Source organism: Nerophis lumbriciformis, linkage group LG02 (assembly GCF_033978685.3).
Source record: "Nerophis lumbriciformis linkage group LG02, RoL_Nlum_v2.1, whole genome shotgun sequence".
Taxonomy (NCBI): Eukaryota; Metazoa; Chordata; class Actinopteri; order Syngnathiformes; family Syngnathidae; genus Nerophis; species Nerophis lumbriciformis.
This window is the reverse complement of record NC_084549.2, coordinates 52,921,161-52,938,501: the sequence shown is the minus strand read 5'-3', so window position 1 is coordinate 52,938,501 and position 17,341 is coordinate 52,921,161. Positions and strand designations below refer to the sequence as shown.

The window sequence follows — 17,341 nt, the reverse complement described above, 5'->3', positions numbered from 1 at the left end:
AGCTCTGCCCCTTTAATTAGTGCATACTAAATAATTTAACTTTAGCCTACTACTACAACCATATTATTTACCAGCAACATAAAGTGAAACAGAGGCAGAGGTGTATGTTTTGTCGTGGTCCTCTCTATAAGGTACATAAGAATATAAATTAGGACCCTTTTCATGAGAAAAGTGCATTTCTGATCTGACCCTGCTTTATTTTTCAGTGTTTGCTGAGTCTCACCTGTTCCCTCCGCCCTAATTTTTCTACTTGCCCGACTTCTCAAATCTACTTGCCCCAATATTTTTACTTGACAACATTTTAACAGCTGGTTGGCTCAGATTGTATTCTTTTCATTGCATTCACATGCTGCAGTGGACAGTGGACATTTTAGCTTGAGTATTAATGTAGTATCTGAAGCACCGTCTCCACCTGTGTTTATTGACAACAGGGTTATAACCTGGACACGTTAGCTCGTCGGTATGAAAACATGTGATTGTTATTACGTCCGTCTGCCCCGGACCCTGAGTCAAACAGCGGCGGTGTTAATGAAGCAGCGTCAGGCTGCTCACCGTCAGTGAAACGCTCGGTGAAATCGCGGATTAACGTTAAATATATGACGAGCCGCGAGCGATGCAGGTATAACCTATCTACCATAACCTATATTACCCTCGTATTTTGATTCCGTCCGTCCGTCTTCGTCTTCGTCTTCGTCTTCTTCGTCTTCGTCTTCTTCTTCTTCTGGCCCACCAGGTGAATTAAGTGCTATTGGCGGAGTTACTATGCATAGGAGGCTACCGCCACCTACTGCACCGGAGTTGTAACTACAAGGTACATTCACAGACAGTCCCATTGCTTTTATGAGCGGTCGAGCGAGTCAAAAGCCGAAAAATCCATTTGTGGCGGACGTAATTCTTTCGTGGCGGGCCGCCACAAATAAATGAATGTGTGGGAAACACTGGATAGGATAGGATGGACTTTTATTTATCCCACAATGGGGTAATTACGTTTTTCCAGTGCACATTTTTACATACAGTAACAGAAGTAAAGCGTGATGAAAAAAAATACTACATATTGTTCACTAATATGTATAGATAGAAGATAAGATACAACAAAAAACCCCACTAAAATCAGTATTGCACACCACGAAAAAAAACATCACAGTAATCACATAAGTCCGTTGTAAAGTCTCATGGCTGTGGGTAAAAAGGACTTGCGATAGCGCTCCTTATAATAATCCACTGACGGTTTTCCCAATTGTGCACATTCCCAACAGCTTGTTTGGCGGAAGTATGAAGGAAGGAAAGATTATTTTATAAATAGCCCGGCAATGCCTCCTAGGTTTGATTTAAAGTTTTCGGGACTTACGCAGATCCGAAATACACAGATACCAAGTGGTAAGTAAAGTTGGTTTTAAGTTTAGTGCCTTGTTTGAAAAAATTTATATTAAAAAATAAATTATTCAGTGGCGCCACCGTGTATTATTCATTGCAATGATAGAAGAGTGAATGTGGTTGTAATTGCAGCAATTATATGATTTTTTTTTTAAATCAACACCTTGTTCATTTAAATGTTCTTGTTCCCTTTTACTACTAGGTAAGCTATTGTTTTTGTTTTTTTTGTTTTTTAATAAATATGAATAATAAACCATTGACAAAACATTCAAATGTCACAGCACGTGGTGTCGGAAATGCTCCGTTGTAAAATATTTTAGGCTTCTTGTGAACATTACAGTGAACCTTCCAGTTGTGAAAAAGAGATAACTGGAAGGTTCACAAGAAATCCTTTTTACATGCAAAAGGGCTTCAGGGGGGGAAAAAATCAACTTTTCTAATGTAGGGCAAACGGGCTGTTGCTTGAGCAGTGGGTATTACTATCTACTTCACTAATTATTAATTTTTAATATTAAATAGTTAACCACATTCTACATGCATACATGTGACGATTGTTGTTTTTTTTCCTTGTACTTTTTACTGATTCTGTGTTGGTTTGTGTTGTTTAATGCCTTCGTGGTTTATCTTGGCTGAGCTTACTAACATAACTACTGTATGTATTAGCAGCACAACAATGCTGAATTAATAAGGAAAGACTAAAGTTGTAACTTTCACTGAATATTTGAACATTTTGTGTCATCATAGGTATCAAGGCCCACTGTTGGAGGTTGGGGCTCTGGATACCAGTGTGAATGGTGGTGCTGCTTCACCAGAGTTTACAAAGCTCTGTGCTTGGATTGTATCAGAGCTCAGACTTTACTGTCAACTGGGGGAGAATGTCCATGCCACAAACTGTAAGAATTAAAATTTGTTTTTTCTCTTCAAAATAGCTTCAAATAACAGTTGCAATGTTTACTAGAATATCTATAGACAATGAATCACATTTAAATGACATTGTTATACAGTGGAACCACCCTCCTGTAAGTCAGTCCGAGTTCATATCAACAAACCGTCTACAGTAGAGATACAACTTTTTCACTTCTCAAGAATTGGTCTATATACCAACATTCAATATAATATCAGCTAGTGCTGGGCGATATAGTAAAAAAAAATTACATCTCCTGCCGCACACCCCCTCGAGATATCTGGTTTCCAATCGATTAATCCAGGTGTGTTAGTCCGACTTTTAAAAAAACGAACACGATCGGATTAAGGTGTTTCCATGGGCTGTAGAAGGCTTATTTAGAGCCGAACTATTTGAGAAATCCGACGAATTTAGTGTATGGACACATACTGACTTTGAACAAGGCGCTGTGTCACTACGCCAGAAACAGAGTTCCTCTGTATTAGCTCCTACACTAGGATGGTTGGATATGACGTCCTATCCCTTTTTCTTCTTCACGGCTTAATTCACACAATGGTCAACCAGCTTGAGCGTAGCAAGTGAAAGTGTGTGTAGGGTTTGATCAGAAAATGCCGTAATGCTGTTCTGTTCTTGGCTGTTCCAGTCATTCAAACAGAAAGATGGGAGAGAGCAATAATAGAGTCTCGAAATAAGTGGTTTATGAAGGTAATAAAGTCAATTAAAAAACGAAAGTGCGTCGAAGGAAATTGCTCGCTAAAATATCACTTTCATCATCTAGTGAAATTCAATAGGACCATGCTTGTGTCTGCAGTGATCACTTTGTAAAATGTTTGTTTGAACATTTCATTTGTTTGACAAAACTTTCTGTGATGCAATCCAGATTATTTTCTGCTATGTTATTAGTGTTTGATAGCAGAACTAAACGTGGAGAAGGGGCAATAAGTCACATTAGTTTGTTATTTTGTGTTTTTTGTGCCTAAGATATAACCACAAAGAACTGGTTGTGCAAATAAACTAACGTCATGTTAAATCTAGAGTTGCAGCTATGGAATATTTTAGTAATCGAGTATTCTATCGAATATCCCGATCGATTAATCGAGTGATCGAATAAATCGTATTTTTGCTTAATTAAGGTTTAATTAAACATGTTAAGATATGCCCTCAATTATAGCGTTTGGCCTAATTGTCTTTTAGTTCCTAAACGCCTGTTTTCATTATTGAAGGCTGACATGCACAGCTAAAATGCGTCCGTGGTTGATTGTGCCAATGTGTGTGTGCTAATAAAAACAAGTGTGCTCACAGCCCTATGTGCTGTGTGGTGTGACCGCATAAATGAAGTTCTTGTCTCTCGTGCGTTTTTGATGATTTTTAAGCGGTGCCGTTGAAATGGTGGTTTCTTCACGCAAATCCACTGAGCTGTTTTCAACCTGCCAACATTGTGCAAGCTATCCAAGTAGCATATGGTTGCATGACTTGAATAACCCGAATAACTTTGCACGACTACTTTCGCGGGGTTACTAATGAATGGCTAATTGAACCCGACAGCTCGAATAGCATTGTCCGTTTTCAACACCTTTTGGCGGCATTTGATGACTTCGCGGGAGCTAGATAACACAGCCTGGTTATCCTAATGAATAACATTTATTTTACTTACACAACTTTTGCGTTTACATTTGATAATAGATGACCTTCCTCGCCTCTGGACGTCCCTCAATTGGATGTTTTCTCGACAGGTGCTACAGCATCGAACTTGTTCTATTGTGGTATGCGAGCTACACTTAACAATGTTTGCATACTACTGCGTTTTCCTTCGATTTTAGTGTGAAGTATTCCAACACCTTAGACAACTTTCGTTGCTTGTTAATTGCCTCGTTTTGCTATGGCTCTTGTCCACTGCTTTCTGCGGCGTCTGCCATTGCGAGTTATGTCGGCGAAAAAGTATTCTGAACTCAAGCGCATTTAAAAGAGCGGTGTTGTGCAGTGCAGGGGGTGTATGATCTGTGACGTAAACACGCTGTGCAACACCTGAACAGTCTGTGCGAAACTTGAGCTTTGGCTACTGTTTACTAAACGAGACAAAATGGCGTAAAAAAAAAAATTAACGAAGCCTCGAGGCAGCGAAAATTCCTCGAAGATTTATAATATATGGACTCTCATTATTATGTTAGATCCACTATGGACTGGACTTTCACAATATTATGTCAGACCCACTCGACGTCCATTGCACCAGGTCTCCCCTAGAGGGGGAGGGGGTTAACCCACATATGCGGTCCTCTCCAAGGTTTCTCATAGTCATTCACATCGACGTCCCTCTGGGTTGTGAGTTTTTTAATTGCCCTTATGTGGGCTCTGTACCGCGGATGTCATTGTGGCTTGTGCAGCCCTTTGAGACACTTGGGATTTAGTGCTATATAAATAAACATTGATTGATTGATTGATTAATTTTGTAATCGAATTACTCAAATTACTCGAGGAATCATTTCAGCTCTAGTTAAATCCATCCATCTATCTTCTTCCGCTTATCCGAGGTTGGGTCGTGGGCGCAGCAGCCTTAGCAGGGAAGCCCGGACTTCCCTCTCCCCAGCCACTTCGTCAAGCTCCTCCCGGTGGATCCCGAGGCGTTCCCAGGCCAGCTGGGAGACAGTCTTCCTAACGCCTCCTGGGTCTTCCCCATGGCCTCCTACCGGTCGGACGTGCCCGAAACATCTCCCTACGGAGGCGTTTGGGTGGCATCCTGACCAGATGCCCGAACCACCTCATCTGGCTCTCGATATGGAGGTGCAGCGGCTTTACTTTTAGCTCCTCCCGGATGACAGAGCTTCTCACCACATCTCTAAGGGAGAACCCCGCCAACCCGGCAGAGGAAACACATTTCGGCTGCTTGTACCCGTGATCTTGTCCTTTCGGTCATAATCCAAAGCTCATGACCATAGGTGAGGATGGGAACATATATCGACCGGTAAATTGAGAGTTTTGCCTTCCGGCTCAGCTCCTTCTTCACCACAACGGATCGATACAGCGTCCACATTACTGAAGACGCCGCACCGATCCGCCTGTCGATCTCACGATCCACTCTTCCCTCACTCGTGAACAAGACCCCGAGGTACTTGAGCTCCTCCACTTGGGGCAAGATGTCCTCCCCAACCCGGAGATGGCACTCCACCCTTTTCCAAGCGAGAACCACGGACTCGGACTTGGAGGTGCTGATTCCCATCCCAGTCGCTTCACACTCTGCTGCGAACCGATCCAGTGAAAGCTGAAGTCATGTTAAATCCTAGTGATAAATATTTTGATTGTTGGTCCAATCCACTGTATTTTCTGTCTTGATTTTCATAACAGAATCTAAAAGCTTAGTTGTTGTGCAGAAAAGCCAAGTGCTTTATTTGACATGGATGACCGCATTATGGCGTCCTTGGTGATATTTGTTAGCATCTATAATTTATCCTTAATAGTATTAATAAACTAATTGAATACATCTCTTGTAGGCTCAACAGCACTGAATCTTGATATCATTAATACTTTATTTGTGGAACCCTCAGATGTAAAGACATAATGTGCCTCCAATCTTTTCTTCTCGAAATACCGTGAGTGTCAAATGAAGTGAGGTAGCAGTAACCTCTTGGTGATGATTAATGGTTTGAATCTATTTTTTCTTATTTTTTTCTTAAGAGTGTAAAAATCATCCAAACTAAAACTTTTTTATGTTCGCTTTTATACTTGCCTCTAAACCTTTCAAAATACGCCTAAATCTGCTCTGATTCAGGTGAATAAACAGTAGCCCTAATGGGGTTTAGCCTGAAACCCGGAAGTGCCCGGATGTCTCTCTAGGTCACGTGATTGCAACCCACCTATAACAATGTCACTATACTTTGGTTAATATGCAGGTCAGTGCATGTAAATGGAACATTGTTGGCTGTTTTTGGATGTTTTTAGAGGGTTTCATAGACGTAATACTAGAATCCCAATTACCTTACTACATTTTAGCTGCCTTGTGCTGTCAGTTTTTTATGATCTAGAAGGCACAAAAGGGAGAAATGTGTGTTCTTGTCTCACATCGGGATTATAGATGCCTCCAAAATAAGTACAATCTTCCTTTTAATATTTGACAAGGAACTGCTTATGAGATGTTTGCTTTTCTATGTGCTGCAGGTCCAAGTGAGGCAGAGAGCTTCCAGCTGGAGATGAGCGGGTTGTTGTCGGAGCTGGCTTGTCCTTACTCCGTCCTCACCAGTGGGGATGTCACCCAACGGCTTCTCAACAGGAACCACTGTCTCCTGTTACTCTGTAGGATTACCGTTTTTTCCTGTGTTTTTGCCTTTTATGAGACAAGCTACATGGCACATTTATCTTCACAAGTCTTTCATACTTTGGAGGAAAACAAGGCACCTCATCTTTTTAAAATCTTAACTTACAAGCTTTATAAGTCCTGTATTTTTTTAAGGATACACAATCTTTTTTTCAAGCCAATACAGATCACTTCCTGCTTCTTAAAACTGATACCAATAACTTAGAATTAAAGTTTGTGCACACAAGGGATGTAACGATAAACGGTGATAACAACTATGGTAAAACTTGCCACGGTTAGTATTATCTTTTTGAAATAAAATTATCGAAAAACTGATCTATAACCACACTTTGATAAACTCACAGACTGACTCGTGCTAGTTTGTTAGCTAGCTTGAATGTTAACATGAATACAAGAGTAATTAACGTCTTTGCCCATCAAGAAACGACATACCCTAATCCAAACTTGTAAAAATACATTAAAGTCTGAGCAGCCTAGATATTCAATTGTGCACATTGAATCTACAGTCTGTGCTGACTTAAAGGCCTACGCGATTTTCTTATTTAAACGGGGATAGCAGGTCCATTCTATGTGTCATACTTGATCATTTTGCGATATTGCCAAATTTTTGCTGAAAGGATTTAGTAGAGAACATCGACGATAAAGTTCGCAACTTTTGGTCGCTGATAAAAAGCCTTGCCTGTACCGGAAGTAGCAGACGAGTAGCGTGACGTCACAGGTTGTGGAGCTCCTCACATCTGCACATTGTTTACAATCATGGCCACCAGCAGCGAGAGCGATTCGGACCGAGAAAGCGACGATTTCCCCATTAATTTGAGCGAGGATGAAAGATTCGTGGATGAGGAAAGTGAGAGTGAAGGACTAGAGGGCAGTGGGAGCGATTCAGATAGGGAAGATTCTGTGAGAGGCGGGTGGGACCTGATATTCAGCTGGGAATGACTAAAACAGTAAATAAACACAAGACATGTATATACTCTATTAGCCACAACACAACCAGGCTTATATTTAATATGCCACAAATTAAACCCGCATAACAAACACCTCCCCCCTCCCGTCCATATAACCCGCCAATACAACTCAAACACCTGCACAACACACTCAATCCCACAGCCCAAAGTACTGTTCACCTCCCCAAAGTTCATACAGCACATATATTTCCCCAAAGTCCCCAAAGTTACGTACGGGACATGCACATAGCGGCACGCACGTACGGGCAAGCGATCAAATGTTTGGAAGCCGCAGCTGCATGCGTACTCACGGTACCGTGTCTGCGTATCCAACTCAAAGTCCTCCTGGTAAGAGTCTCTGTTGTCCCAGTTCTCCACAGGCCAATGGTAAAGCTTGACTGTCATCTTCCGGGAATGTAAACAATGAAACACCGGCTGTGTTTGTGTTGCTGCAGTCGGCCGCAATACACCGCTTCCCACCTACAGCTTTCTTCTTTGCTGTCTCCATTGTTATTGTTATTGTTATTGAACAAATTGCAAAAGATTCACCAACACAGATGTCCAGAATACTGTGGAATTTTGCGATAAAAAACAGACAACTGAGTAGCTGGCCACCATGCTGTACCAAAATGTCCTCCACAATCCGTGACGTCACGCGCTGACGTCCTCATTCCGAGATGTTTTCAGCAGGATATTTCGCGCAAAATTTAAAATTGCACTTTAGTACGCTAACCCGGCCGTATTGGCATGTGTTGCAATGTTAAGATTTCATCATTGATGTATAAACCATCAGACTGCGTGGTCAGTAGTAGTGGGTTTCAGTAGGCCTTTAATAAAGAGGGATCGATCTATACTGAGAAGAATATGACACAGATGGATGTTTTTAAAAAAACACTTTAAGCAGACTGAGGTTTCTACACCATGAAGTGAACTCACATGATGTCATACAAACCGGAAATGAAGCCAAGTGAAAACCTTGCCTTTATTTTATTAATCTTTATCAATAAAGAAATCTAAAACTTTTACAAATTAAATAGGAATATAAAAATTTTAAAACACTCAAATACAAATATGGTTCTTAAAAAGCCAGAACAATATTAAATGTTTCTTTTGCAAAGAAAGTATATTAGTATTCTGTGTGTATTCTTTTAGTACTTGTTTCTAATTCAATTTGGTTAAAAGACTTTAGTGTGTTTGTAAGTACTTTTTGAACACACTCATCAATAAGCAATTATGATAACTGATAATTTTGCTCACAATAACCGTGATAGATGAAATTTTGAGATGGTTACATCCCTAGTGCACACCTTTTTTCTGCTGGTTATGGGGCAGCAGGTCCCTTTTGTAGGCTTTTGAAACACTCGTAGCGACCCTGTGCCAGTTTGTTTACAAGGAGCTCAGAGAAAGACAGACTTCTCATGAGGTCGGAGAAAAGAAGCGCTTGATTTGCTCACCTAACCCACCTACATGTTAGTGTTGCTGTGCGATATTGACAACAATGTATGTCCTGATATAATTTATATCCCAGTAATGATATAATAATACCTGGGATTTATATAGCGCTTTTCTAAGTACCCAAAGTCGCTTTACATGTAGAACCCATCATTCATTCACACCTGGTGGTGGTAAGCTACTTTCATAGCCACAGCTGCCCTGGGGTAGACTGACGGTATGCATCATAATAAAGCATTTATTCCTAAAATTATAAATAATACCAATGTTGCTTAACTTTTCTCCTTTTATTTATAAAACACAGTTTAATTGCAGAGGGTAATTTCACCACACTTACTGTGTGTGTGACTATCAGTGGTACTTTAAATTTAACTTTATATATACAGTAAAAAGAAAGCCAATTTGAAAAAAATATATATTTCTCATACCAGCCCTTTTCGACAATATGTACTTGGTGATGTCCACTGTACATATAAATTTAGAGTTGTCTGCTATACTGCTTGTCATTGACTGGTTTGGTGTGTTTTTATTTTCATCACTTTGCGGTTTTGAGGTAGCGTTAGTATTTTGTTGCATTTTAACATTCTCGCTGTACTGTTCTTCATTTTGCGTCTTCAAGTGATTAGAAAAGAATAGACGTCTTCAAGTCGCTAACTACTTGTTGACAGATTGTTGTTGTTGTTCTGTCGATGTCTGATAATTTTAATACAAACCAAAGCCAAACATAGTAGTTCCTCTTCACTTTTCTTTGTACTTCTTTGGGTTTTGTTGGTTTAGCTTCCATTGTACCATTGTTGACATCCATAATGCTGTCGTGCTCTGGCTGTAAAGTTATTTTTAATTACATAAAAATGCTATTGCGAAGTAGCAATGTTGCTACAGCTACAGCCACAATTTAAGCCAGATGTTGAAATTACGATAATAACAATAATTATATCGTACCATAGACATTTTTATGTTATGTTATATTAGGATATATATTGTTTTATTACAAAGCACCAGTACAATCTTGCATCATTAAAGCGTTTAAAAAAACATTTTTAATCAGTTTTTGGATTTAGCGGTATGATGTCATAATTGCTCATATCGGCCCAATAAATATTTGCTCAATATATATTGTGCACCCCTAGTATTTTTTTAATGAATAATACTGAATTAGTGAGAAAAATACAGGTATCTTTCTTCCCATATTACCTTATTTATATGGTAACAGACAGCATCTATTGGAGATGCATATTTGTTTAGTTACTTTTTGATGTATAATGGTTTAAATTACTGTTTCTAATATTCACAATAACCAAGTGTAACTTTTTATTTAGCGTTTTTGGTGTCGGAGCTTGAGGCTTCCAGGATGATCCTGGTAAACAGACCCCCAAAAAAAGCCGAGGAGTCTGACAGCCCAGCCTTCCAAGAACTGAAGGGCATTTGCGTGACGTTGGGCATGTCCAAGCCTCCAGCCAACATCACCATGTTCCAGTTCTTCAGTGGCGTAGAGAAGAAGGTCAGTTTGGTCAATTTTTTTACTTATTATTGCTTCATGATTATTTGAAATAGGGCGGCACAATTAATCAATTTTTAAATCGTAATCTGATTAAAACTTCCAGATTTAAGTATGACGATGGGAACAAAAGAAAATTGATATTTGTTTTATCATCCAAGCTTGGCTGCTCCTTTTTGCCAGAGCGCTATTGTCAGGTTCAAACACCGAACTATCTATTAAACGAGACAAGAAGCAAGTAATCAGGCAGAGACAGAGTTCTATTTTGCTCATGAGGAGAAACGTATTGGGCTGCACACTCAGTTACAGTCTCTCACTACGCTCTGAGGGGCAGTTCCACGCGCTCTATTTATTCGGGAGTTCCCTAGTTAACATCACTGAGGCTGCCTCTAAAGGGAGGGGTCACACATTATGCAAAGCAGCTCCAGTACGCACAATACGTGACGGAATGTGCTGGGGGCCTTGTGATTGCCTTGTCTCTGCTTTGTCTGCGTGCTGTCGCCTTATCTTCGTTGAGATCCTGGTACGTCCTTGGCTGTTAGCGGGCTAAAACAAAGAAAACATCTGCGGCGAGGCCACCCCTCATATGCCGTGGAAGATAAGTTGTGTGCCCTTGCACGAAGCAGAAAAGAGCACAATAGATAATAACTATAGCAACGGCCTTTAAGCATAAGAGTTGTGTGATAACTTATATATAATTATTCTAACAGTCTGCATAGACATATGGTGCTCCCCACACACACACGTCAGTGGTTCCCATGTATTAATTTATTTGTAGCGACACCTAAATGAATAACTGACTGTTTGGCGCTTCCGGGTTTGCCCTCACTCACTAGCAAATTATAATGGAAGTGTGGCGGATGCATCGTTAATCCGCTTTACTACCCACCTCATACACATCTGCTTTGCCAGAGAAGATGCGGCAGAAGGCTTTTATGGTGCCAATTTTGCGACTTGACGTTATATTTAGCAAGGAGATGTGTGTAATATAAGTGAAAGGAGGAGTGTGTCTTGCGCCGTGTATTTATTCAGTAATTAAATACAAGTGGTCACGAAAAGCGATGTATTCGCCTCGTGAGCACAAATCCGCCTCCATAAACCCAGAGAGTGTGTATACAACTGCGTGACAAGCGTACAGAATGTTTTGTTTACTTGTTTCAATAACATAGGCTCAGCAGCTTTTAGCAACACACTTGCTACTTGCTCATGTTTCTGCAGTGAAACATCGGTTAACGAACGCCTCTATTTACGTTCTTTTCGGTTTACGAACGTTTAGATCGAGGCAACTATGCTTCGTTGCGTGACACATGTCTGGGTGTACGATTGCTACATTCATTTATTTATGAATTTATTCATTTTGTGTGCTCTGAAATAAGTCCACAATTGCAACCATTATCAAAAAAAGACGTTTATAGCAGAGATGTCCGATAATATGGGGCTGCCGATATTATCGGCCGATAAATGCTTTAAAATGTAATATCGGAAATTATCGGTATCTGTTTAAAAAAGTAAAATGTATGACTTTTTAAAACGCCGCTGTACGGAGTGGTACACGGACGTAGGGAGAAGTACAGAGCGCCAAAAAACCTTAAAGGCACTTCCTTTGCGTGCCGGCCCAATCACATGGCATACTTGGTCAACAGCCATACAGGTCACACTGAGGGTTGCCGTATAAACAACTTTAACACTGTTACAAATATGCGCCACACTGTGAACCCACACCAAACAAGAATGACAAACACATTTTGGGAGAACATCCGCACTGTAACACAACAGAACAAATACCCAGAACCCCTTGCAGCACTAACTCTTCCAGGACGCTACAATATACAATACAATATACCCCACCCCCCCAACCCCGCCCACCTCAACCTCCTCATGCTCTCTCAGGGAGAGCATGTCCCAAATTCCAAGCTGCTGTTTTGAGGCATGTTCAAAAAAAAATGCACTCTGTGACTTCAATAATAAATATGGCAGTGCCATGTTGGCATTTTTTTCCATAACTTGAGTTGATTTATTTTGGAAAACCTTGTTACATTGTTTAATGCATCCAGCGGGGCATCACAACAAAATTAGGCATCATAATGTATTAATTCCACGACTGTATATATCGGTATCGGACATCTCTAGTTTATAGGGTTGCTGACTTTGCCGAAGGAGTTTAATATCTTCGCAAGAACGTAGAGAAAGTGCAAGGCCAGGTGGAACAGCTGTTGATAGTCTAGATAAATGCTAGCCGGCAGTAGAATTTTCAGAGGCTATCATTTGAGAGATAGCTTACCAATTATTTTATTTAAACTTCATGTCCAAAAGTGACCATGCTGGAACCCAGCATGGAAGAACAATTTAGGGCTAGCCGTGGGTGTTTGGAAAAGTGTAAAAAGAGGGGCCGTCATTCACAGCGTTGGTGCAGCAGGGCGAGGCTGCTCAAAAGATGCCAGATAAGACCTGTTTTGCAGTGAAGAAGAATGCAGTACGAGCCAAAGCTGATGGAGGACCCCCTCACACTGCAAGTTTGTGCTAACGCCAGCGGTGGCTGGAAAGTGACTGACCCTCTGCCTAATTTATCACTCCCAGACTGTTCAACAAACTAAGTTAGTACAAAGTAGAGGAAGTTTAAAGGTGTAAGTTGGTGTCAAAGTTGGTTGGTACCTGTGTTTCTGTATTTGGAATCTGCATGAGTCCCGAAAATTTAAAATCAAACCACAGGTATTGCGGAGATATTTATAAAATAATCTTGCCTTCCTTCATATTTCCTCCAAACGAGCCATTTGGAAATTGCCAGACTTGTGACGTTTTTCCAACATGTGACGTCAGCGGGTATCTCCATATATGGTAAAGTTTCACCCAAAGATCTTTGTACGAGTACGCCATTGTAGTCCGCTGTTTTAGTCCGTAAGTTCCTTTTTTTTCTCTATCCTCTTGTTGTGGGCCACACTGGCTCGTACATGCACATGCGTCCTTCCCGTTTCCATTTCTAATACAAAGTAGCATATATTTCAAACTTTTATCTGTCAGTAGACTCGATGTGGAAATGCTAAAAACTACAACAAAACTGACGATGTTGTTTTAAACATTTTAGCAAACTAATCAAGTATAAAAAACAAAACAAAATTCATATGTACATAAGTATTCACAGAAATTTGCTCAATATTTTGTTGATGCTCTTTTGGCAGCAATTACAGCCTCAAGTATTTTTGAATATGATGTCACAAGCTTGGAACACCTCTTTGGGCAGTTTTGCTCATTGCTCTTTCCAGCACCTCTTAAGCTCCATCAGGTTGGATGGGAAGCGCTGGTTTTCATCCAGGATGTTTCTTTACATTGTTGTATTTATCTTTCACTCTATTTTTCCACTCTTCCACGGCGTGGCGCAGTGGAAGAGTGGCCGTGCGCAACCCGAGGGTCCCTGGTTCAATCCCCACCTAGTACCAACCTCGTCATGTCCGTTGTGTCCTGAGCAAGACACTTCACCCTTGCTCCTGATGGGTACTGGTTAGCGCCTTGCATGGCAGCTCCCTCCATCAGTGTGTGAATGTGTGTGTGAATGGGTAAATGTGGAAGTAGTGTCAAAGCGCTTTGAGTACCTTGAAGGTAGAAAAGCGCTGTACAAGTACAACCCATTTATTTATCATTTATTTTAATGATGAGCCTGGTTTCCTCTAAACATGATGCCTGGCATTCACTCCAACAAGTTCAAACTTTGTCTCATCAGACCAGAGAATTTTGTTTCTCATGGTCTTGAGAGTCTTTCAGGTGCATTTTGGCAAACTTTTACGAAGGAATAGCTTCCGTCTGGCCACTATACCATACAGGCCTGATTACTGATTTGTTGCAGAGATGGTTGTTCTCCTCTCTTCACAGGGGAATGCTGCAGCTCTGACAGAATGACCATCGGATTCTTAGTCACCTCCCTGACTAGACTAAGATGAAAGTAGTAATATACAGAGACATTATAGATGAAAACCAACACTTCCCATTCATTCTGATAGAGCTTGAGAGGATCTACCATGAATTGATTTACGTGGACCCCGACTTAAACAAGTTGAAAAACTTATTCGGGTGATACCATTTAGTGGTCAATTGTACGGAATATGTACTGAACTGTGCAATCTACTAATAAAAGTTTCAATCAATCAATCAAAAAAAACTGCAAAGAGGAATGGGTGAAACTGCCCAAAGATAGGTATGCCAAGCTTGTAGCGTCGTATTCAAAAAGACTTGAGGCTCTATTTGCTGCCTAAGGTGCATCAACAAAGTATTGAGTAAAGGCTGTGAATACTTACACACTTGTGATTTTTTAAATTGTTGATACATTTGCAAAAAAAACCATTCAAAAAACCATTTCACATTGTCATTATTGGGTATTGTGTGTAGATTTTTGGGGACAAAAATGAATACATTCCATTTTGGAATAAGGCTGCAACATAACAAAATGTGGAAAAAGTGAAGCGCTGTGAATCATTTCAGGATGCAAAAAGACCACCCATAAAATGGCACATCATGAAGAGACAGTGAGAAACGGACATGAAAATGGTCTGTTGAACATAATCTTTGCACAATTTTGATTAAAAAAACACCATTACATTTTATGTAGACCAAAAGGAAGTGTTTTAAACATAGAAGTAAATCATAATATGACCCCCGTAAGACCAAATCAGAGAAAGAAAACATGTCCAACCAGTGAGCAGCGTCCCCAGTGAGTCAGCCCCGCTGCAGCATTGTTAGTCCACATCACACAAGCTGCTGCCAGTGTCCAATGCATCAACATGCGTCCAAACGACAAACATTTATCCGAAAAAAATATTGAAAAGCTGAAGAAGCTGTTTCAATTTCTGTGTTATGTTATTAGCTTTGGCTCACAAACAAGCACCTTGCTTGTTGTGTTGTTTTCTTCTTTCCGTCCCTCAAAAACATCAGTGTTGCCAGATGCCTTGAGAGAAACACGCAGTAACTATGAAAACAAGTATTTTATAACAAGAGTTTCCGCAGCGCATTAAAAAGCATTAAATGTCATGAAATGGATTTTGTGAAATTTAAGGCCTTGAATGGTATTAAAAAGCATTAAATGTGATGCATTAAAAACTGTAATACAATTGTATGACTGGAACAATAATCAGTACGTCAATCCATCAAAGGATGAAAGAAAATGAATTGAGTAACGTTGCGGTCATCGTACATATTGCTACTTCTGGCTTTCAAGCTGGATACAAGAGGTATGCTATAAGGTCCGGAAGCGTTAAAAGCAGATGGACAGCTGCTGGATTGCAAAATCAAACAGCTTTTTCATTCTTTTGTCACTATAGCATACTTGCCAACCCTCCCAGATTTTCCGGGAGACTCACGAAATTCAGCGCCTCTCCCGAAAACCTCCCGGGACAAATTTTCTCCTGAAAATATCCCGAAATTCAGGCGGACTCAGGTCCATGAGGACCTGAGTCCGCTAACCCACAATATAAACAGCATACCTGCCCAATCACGTTATTACTGTAGAATGATGGAGGGCGAGTTCTTGGTTTCTTATGTGGGTTTATTGTTAGGTAGTTTCATTAACGTCCTCCCAGCGAGGCAACAACACACAACAACAGCAGTCACGTTTTTGTATACCGTAAAGCAGTTCGTCTGCCGTAAACAGCAATGTTGTGACACTCTTAAACAGGACAATACTGCCATCTAGTGCATTTGATGAAAGCACTTTTGTGCGTGCCACACAGCAATGCATCATCAGAGAGGGTGTTCAGCATGGTTCGGAAAATAGTGACAGCGAATAGAACAAGGATGGACAATTCAACCCTTAACTCAACAATGAGTAGAAGAGTGTTATGTGTGTGTATATGTGTAAATAAATGAACACTGAAATTCAAGTATTTATTTTTTATAGATAGATATATATATATATATATATATATATATATATATATATAGATATAGATGTGTATATATATATATATATATATATATATATATATATATATATATATATATATATATGTGTATATATATATATATATATATATATATATATATATGTGTATATATATAGATATATATATATATATACAATATTATGTCAGACCCACTCGACATCCATTGCTTTCGGTCTCCCCTAGAGGGGGGGGGTTACCCACATATGCGGTCCTCTCCAAGGTTTCTCATAGTCATTCACATCGACGTCCCACTGGGGTGAGTTTTTCCTTGCCCGTATGTGGGCTTTGTACCGAGGATGTCGTTGTGGCTTGTGCAGCCCTTTGAGACACTTGTGATTTAGGGCTATATAAATAAAGATTGATTGATTGATTGATATATATCTATATATATATATATATATATATATATATATGAAATACTTGACTTGGTGAATTCTAGCTGTAAATATACTCCTCCCCTTTTAACCACGCCCCCAACCACGCCCCGTCCCATCCCGACCACGCCCCCCCTTCCCCCCACCTCCCGAAATCGGAGGTCTCAAGGTTGGCAAGTATACACTATAGACGTGTAGTCCTTAACTCTTGACACCAGGTCATGTTAATGAGGAAGCTGGGCTTGTTTCATACACCTCTCCTTTTATGCCATTCTCCACATCAATACACCTGAGCTAACTTGACTAACATTAGCAACTCTCAAGACACGCTTCACATGACCTACGGTGGCCTAGCATAGACAACCAAGACAATTCTCACAACCGACCACAACTTTTATTTTCTGACATTCCCACAGTAAATGTGTAAGAGTTTCTTCAGCTGCCTGACACTTTATACATAGCTTGCGATCTAATGTACCCACTTTAAAAAAAAACTGAGGGTGTAAAATGCAATCTGTTCAAGATGGTAAATTGACTCAACTTACTTTTCAATGCACCT

General features: G+C 40.2%; 1 protein-coding gene across 1 annotated transcript in view; it reads left to right on the top strand.

Annotated features, from left to right (window-relative positions):
- The window catches only part of fam98a (family with sequence similarity 98 member A), a 35,381-nt gene that overhangs the window by 4,659 nt on the left and 13,381 nt on the right, over window positions 1-17,341 (top strand). The window contains exons 2-4 of the mRNA XM_061964537.2: window positions 2,119-2,267; window positions 6,428-6,562; window positions 10,303-10,484. Of these exons, the coding sequence (XP_061820521.2) occupies window positions 2,119-2,267; window positions 6,428-6,562; window positions 10,303-10,484 (466 nt within the window). The remainder of the gene's footprint in view (window positions 1-2,118; window positions 2,268-6,427; window positions 6,563-10,302; window positions 10,485-17,341) is intronic.